The 6,588-nt window shown below is 41.9% G+C and overlaps 2 protein-coding genes across 5 annotated transcripts in view; both read right to left on the bottom strand.

Moving 5' to 3' along the window:
• The window catches only part of zfyve27 (zinc finger, FYVE domain containing 27), a 12,741-nt gene extending 11,933 nt beyond the window's left edge, over positions 1-808 (bottom strand). For all 3 annotated transcript variants that reach the window (XM_016680748.1, XM_016680749.1, XM_007570245.2), the window contains exon 1: positions 483-808. The gene's annotated coding sequence lies outside the window, so the exon portion shown is untranslated. The remainder of the gene's footprint in view (positions 1-482) is intronic.
• Positions 809-2,985: 2,177 nt separating this feature from the next.
• Positions 2,986-6,030, bottom strand: LOC103150560 (zinc finger protein 62-like). 2 transcript variants are annotated; one of them, XM_007570241.2, is made up of 4 exons: positions 5,769-6,030; positions 4,850-5,668; positions 3,936-4,232; positions 2,986-3,694 (listed from the first exon to the last, which is right to left on the bottom strand). In XM_007570241.2, the coding sequence occupies exons 2-4, from the start codon at positions 5,253-5,255 to the stop codon at positions 3,117-3,119; spliced, it is 1,281 nt and encodes a 426-aa protein (XP_007570303.1). In that variant the 5' UTR covers positions 5,256-5,668; positions 5,769-6,030; the 3' UTR covers positions 2,986-3,116. The 2 variants fall into 2 exon arrangements, with proteins under 2 accessions (XP_007570303.1, XP_007570302.1); XM_007570240.2 differs by having other exon boundaries at positions 4,778-5,668; positions 5,769-6,029.
• Between the last annotated feature and the right edge of the window lie 558 nt (positions 6,031-6,588).

Genomic DNA, 6,588 nt, shown 5'->3' with positions numbered 1-6,588 from the left:
ATATGCTAATTTTTTTAGAAGGACCTGTGTGTATACAACTACCTACAACTTGCGGCTGATTAAACAAAAGCAGGTCACACTTCGCAGACTTATTATTTGTCAAAAACGTTTAAAAAGGACTTAAATTTCACAATCAAGAAACGTGACAAAAGGGTGAAGGGGTATAAGTACTATTAAATCTCTTGAAAGGCAATGCACATGACAGTGAAAGTGGCTTCCGATAAGACAGAACTGGTGTAGCCTTTAAAAACCTGCTTGAGCAGTTTTCCTTTTAAAAACACGAATACTTCCAACACAGAGTCACAACAGAATGAACAGGCAGCTCAAACAATTGATGCTAGCAGCTGCCGTGGCCCGAGAGAGATGTGGTCAAAACAGGAAAGTGAACTCTGGAGAGCACGGAACACTAAATAACACGAATGTGGGAGCATTTCACGTTTCACATAGCTTAAAATATGAGGTAGGAGTAGATAATAACTCACTGTGAGCAGAGAGAGAGTCCAGGAGCAGCAGCAGCAGCTGCAGAGGAGAAAAGAGAGGAGCTCAGGCGAAACTAACGAAACCCACCGACATCATGAGACCGGGAAGGGAGGAAGAGCCTCCAAACTCGACCAGCTCTGGTACCATGACTGCAGACGGTCCGTCCGAACAGCCTGGCTCATTAAAACTGCCACAGAGGGGGAAACACGACAAAAACCGCCGGTTTTTGGCTCGTTAATGGAAAGCGGCTATCTTTGTTAGCTCGGTGTTGTTCAGAGAACGTTCGCTTCCCATTCTAATCCAGGTTGAATAGTCGATAGCAGAAAGCGGGCTAATCAGTACAGAAGAGTCGATCACAGAGCAAAATGATCAATTTCAACACATAGATAGATAGATATTAAGTCATAAGTTATTTCAGAAAAGAAAAATCTTGATTCAATAAGACCTTATTATCCTTACATCTAAATCTGCCAGGAAACTTAGCTGTACCTAGATTGACCCACCCCACCAACACACACAGACACAAACACCCTCACAAATCAATATTTGGGCAAATTATGTGTGGCAAGTTGTAAAGAAACCACGATAAACTTCCAGCTTAATACCCATTTTATTGTCTCTTCTGCTGACTGACATTCTTGTATGGACATGGCATTTAAGCTTACTTTTCAAGGTCAAGGCCATTCCAGAAGCTTACATGCTGCCTAGTGTCAGAGATTTTTTTTTATCTCATGGGTCATCCAACACGATAAAGACCCAACACACAGCTAAAAGCACCGAAGAATGGATAAGAGCAAAACATTGGACTATTCTGAACTGATCATCTATGAGTCCTGATCTGAATCCCGTTGCGTATCTGTGGGAGGAGCTGAAACATGCCATCTGGAGATGGTACCCTTCAAACCTGGGAGAACCAGAGCATTTTGCCCACTTGGAGTGAACCATCATACCTGTGGACAAGAGCAGAAGTTTCATTGATAGGTAGAGAAACTGTTTGTAAAGGTTGAACAGGTTCCATAGTTTTTGTCCAGGCCGGTTTTATTTGTTGTTTTTTTAATTATTATTCTGTTGAATTCAAAAGCAACATCTGATTTTCACTGGTAAATTTTCAGTAATTTGTTTTATTTATTACTTCTGTCAGCTTTTTGTCCATTATTGGAATGTTACACATTTTGTATTCACATGTGTGAATATTAGTATAAACTGTCTGATTTTCAACTCCCCAACTTATTAGAAGCCACTGTGAAGAAGAGGGAGGAGTGCTGAATGCTACTCTTGTGCAATGTTTAGAAACAGAGGAAGTGTTTATAGTTGTTGAAAAAGGAAGTTGTGTTTTTTTAGCTCTTATCAGTTCAGTATTAGCCAAGATGGGAAGTGAGTAGAGAACTTTCTGTCACTTGTTACAGCTGCTTTTTCTCTAAAGTTCATCAGAGTACAATTAAAACTGTTGCAAACTCAAAATCGCATAGGCCGTAGCTAAAACAGATTAGAACTTCAACCGGCTGCCAGTTAAGACAAATTAAATACACAAGTTTTAGGACTTTGATGCTATTTGCTTTTCTCTTGTCCTTGATCTTCAAACACGCTGTTCCCACTTTAGAGAGTCATGGACACTTGAAACAAGGCCCACACAACCTGACACTATGGTTTTATCTTCAAAGCAAACATCTTATCAAGCAGGCAGGAAGTTTCTGACAGGGCATGATTGTCTGATTAAAATAAGTTTCAGTTGGAGATTTGTCATGTTGTGATGTTTTCCTAAACATGAACCGCCTGACTGAATGATGTGGTTGTTTAAGAACTGGCTGGTAAAACATTATATTGCTTGCATATTTCTAAAATGATAATTCGGGTTATTGTCAGATGAAGTTAAATGCCAAGTTTTGACTGATAGTAATTGCTTTGCTTATCCAAACTGAAGTTCCAAATGTAATTTGTATGTTGACGTTAAATATTTTGTTTTTTTGTGATTACCCAGCATGAGTTGAAAGGGAGAAATGATCTTTGTCGCCCTCTACTGGTATCATAAATAAGCACACAAGTCAACAATACCAGCTCAAACTGGCTCATACAGTGATTTTATTTAAATACGAAAAACAGCACTTTGATTGCAATCAGAAGGCTCCACAAAAAACATAAAATGTCATTATGCACTACCATTGTTATTTTCAAATACACCATACCTGTATACCGCTATTAATATAAGTTAATCTAATACATTCCACCGTTTGAAGGTTTTATTAAATGCTGACTCAGACTTTGCAGCTTCACCACATAATTAAAAAGGCTAATTTGTGAAAACACATCGTCAGGGAAACATTTTAAAAGAAGATCCTGTGAAAACCACATATAAAAATATTTAATCTTAAAGCATCAGAGCATTTCAATAAATTAAAAACGCAATCGAAACCCCTGATGTATTTCTTTTCAAAAAGTGACACTTGTGTATGGTATTGACTCTTTACAGTTTTTTACTGACAGCTAATTAATCTTTTTTTTCTTAAAAAAAAAAAATTATATTGGAAATTTATAGTCAAAATCAATCCTGGGGAAGACTGCTGACAAACTGATAATTGTAATCATCTGCTTTAGATGAATATAATTTAATGCATTAAAGAAGTTAACATTCTCCAAATCTACTGCTGGTTATCGCTGTGAGAGCGCTGGTGGAATTTGAGCCCTCCACAGTTCCTGAACGACTTCCCGCACTGCCCGCAGACGTAGGGCTTCTCCCCGGTGTGGATGCGGAAATGCCGGGTGAGCGCTCCCGAGTGGCGGAAGCACTTGAGGCACACGGAGCAGGTGTACGGCCTCTCTCCGGTGTGGATGCGCAGGTGGGTCTTCAGGTTCTCCAAGCGGTTGAACTCTCGGCTGCACACGGTGCAGCGGAAGGGGCTGCAGCCCGGGGGGTACAGCTGCAGCCTGGTTCGCGTGCCCCCCGCTACGGGCGGCAGACAGCGCTGCTGGAGCCTCTGGCGGCACTGGCCGTAGTGTCGCCGTAGCAGGCTGGGCAGGGGGAAGGTCTGACCGCAGAACTTGCACGTGGGAACGGCGGAGACGCTGCGGCCTGCCTCCAGGTGGAATCTGTGGACCTGCGGAGGAACTTGCGATACGGAAGCTTGTTCGGCCAGGTGGAAGATGTTTGGAAACTCTTGGGAGACGGACTGGAGGTCAGAGGCTGAAGGGAGGCTGCTGCTCATGTCTGGAGGACAAGCTGAAGGAATGAAAACAAATCGGATAAAACCGTAATGTCGTGATGAAAAATGTAAGGTTTTGTTTGTCACAAACATATTCTATTTTTTGCTTGCTTTAACATGAAAGAATGAAGTTTGTTTTTTACTGGATAGAGAGGGCAAAATGTCTCTTGTCGACCGATGGACCAAACATTTAAAACCTTAAATAGAAATGCTCCTGCACATTTCTTCAACTTTGAGCTCATCTGGTTTGCCTCTTACCTTGATCTACCCTTGCACCGAGAAGACGAGTCTCTGGATCTTGACTCTGAATATCCGTCTCCTCTGGTGACCACCCAATGCCCTCCATGCTTAAGTTTTCCTCTTTAATTAATTCCAAGCAGCAGGACGCCCCACTCCTTTGCTCTTCCAGTCTTTCCTGCTTTACGATAACTTGCTCCATTGTAGATTTGATGGCAGTGCTGAGAGGTGGCGCCGACTCTGGAGCTCGTGGGTTTTGACATGTTATCACGCCTTCGTTTTTCAATGCAATCATCTGAGATGTCATCTCAGTGGGATCTATGAAAAAAAATGAAGCAAAATGTAAAAACAGAAATATGTTCAATAGAATTTTTTTGTTGTAATGACATTGAATGCAATACAAAAGAAAAGTGCATAGACTTTTTTTTATTTACCATCTGCATTTTTGCTTAACATTTTAGGAATGACTCCTTCCTGTTCAAACATGACTATGCACCAGTACACAAAGCAGAGTCTATAAAGAAACGAATGAGTAAGTTTGGTGTGGAGGAACATGACTGGGCTGCAGAGTCCTGACCTCAACTCAATAAAACATCACTGGGATGGTTTAGAAAGAAGCATGCAAACCAAGCCTTGTAGTCCAACATCAGCGTCTGACCTCACAAATGAGCATTTCTAAGAATGGTCATTGGTTCACCCCAAACATTAAGGAAAGTTTTCTTAGAGTTTAAGCTAAATAGGCAAATGCTGAGCTGATATAAACCTTTAGCATTAAAGTTCGTGTGCGAGAGTAAACCAATACCGTCAGCAATGTGGTGTAAACGAATCATAACACCCATGTAAACACAAGCAGGTTGTCCTACCTTTATTATGATCCTTTTCTTGTTCTGAGGCTACATTGGCCAGCAGCTCTTCACGTCTGTTCATGTATTCACCTCGAACATCCGGGCCAGGGCAGCCGTGACCTGCAGGCTCACTCCTGATCTCGGCGCTTTCTGTTGCAGCATTCGTGTTTAGACCGCAGGGAGTAGGGTGGGGCGCCTCGCCTCTTCGCATAACGCCTCTGTCATTATCCTCAAGCCGCTCACATTCAGCCAGCATCTCTTCTGCCCGCTGCAGCTTCTCTTTCAGGGACTCGTTTTCCCTCCGCAGCTCCACATACATGTCACTTGTCGCCTGACCTACGAGCGTTCTCACCTCCCGGACTGCGATCTCCACAGCCACTTCCAGAGCTCCGTGTATCGCAGCAACAAGCTCCTCTTGAATTGATCGCACAGCCTCAGATCCGCATAATGAAGGCGCAAACGCTCGCCTTTGCGCCCCGGACAGCTGCGGCTTCATGGCGCATTCAGTTTTTTTGGAATATTTTTCGTTGACTGACCTAGGTTTGCCGCTGGTTTGTAAACCGAAACGCCACTTCCGCACAGTACGACATATATGGAATTTCAGTCGCTCTCAAAAATAAATTGAGGTTGGGATTCTGGTAGCTCCCACACATTGCGACACCTAACGGTGGGCGTGCTAAATTGCAACTTTATCCACACAAAAAAAAAACCCGCACACCCGTCATGATACTACATTTTATTACAGTAGCCAACAATAGTCAAATCCCATATTCAACGGCAAGCACACCAAAATGGCTCCCCAGCGTGTCCGGATTACTCTCGGCCTTTGTAGTTGTCCAAGTCTGATAGAATCCAACCGGAAGGTCCGAGGACGGCCACAAACATCACAGCAAGGACAAACACAGACTCCTTTAGAGAAAGAAACACAAACGAAATGAGTCAAACAAGAAACAACTTAATTTTCTGACAAAACATCAAAAGAAAATCTATTTTGGTGCTTCGAACTTACCACACCGCCTATTTTATCTTTGGGGGGTTTATCGCGGATGTAAGCTGCGCTTTGCTGAACAACACACATTCTGCAAAGTTGAATCCGTTGAGATTTCAGCAGTCCGACAAAAAGTCTACTCATATTCAGTTTTTTTGCAAACTCTCTCCAAAAGAAATGAAGTGTTACTAATTTGCTGAAGCGGAGCCTCACAGCTGCTTATATTGCACTCACACACCTGCTGGCTGATGGACGTTGCGTTCAGGTGTCACAAGGAAAATTACATACCATGAAATCAGAGAATTGTTTAACTTTATCGATATTTTTGAAAAACCTATTTGTAGAACCCACTTAACAGGCTTTACAATCAATAAAGCAAATGTTGCATCAAATGAGTCCAGTCATTTTGCTGCTACTTCCTGTTTACTGCTGGTTTTTGAAGAATTTCCCTCTAATGAAGATACAGTTGAGAAATATTTAAGAAGGAGATCTGGTGTTACTGCAGTTTATTTGAACTATTTTTTACATGTAGTGCACCAATTCGTTATTTTCTCTTGACCTTAACCCAGGCTAGTCTTAATGTCCTGTCTGTGGTAGTGGTATTATATATCTCTTGCTGTGCCTTTAACTCTCAATTGGATCACTGTTTTGTTGATCCTGTTTTCTTTTAGTGAACCTCTGCATTGTGTTCCAGCTTTTCTAATTGAGCTACTAGACAACTTAGACTACTTAATCCCTGCTTCCTGTTTGTTTACTCTACCCAGTGCTTTTAATACCCATGCAACTAAAAACAGATAAGAAAAACATCAAATCTCATGTCACTCAACACACTTTAAAAAAA

This window comes from Poecilia formosa, unplaced genomic scaffold, assembly GCF_000485575.1.
Source record: "Poecilia formosa unplaced genomic scaffold, Poecilia_formosa-5.1.2 Scaffold256, whole genome shotgun sequence".
Taxonomy (NCBI): domain Eukaryota; kingdom Metazoa; phylum Chordata; class Actinopteri; order Cyprinodontiformes; family Poeciliidae; genus Poecilia; species Poecilia formosa.
This window is presented reverse-complemented; position numbering and strand designations above follow the sequence as displayed.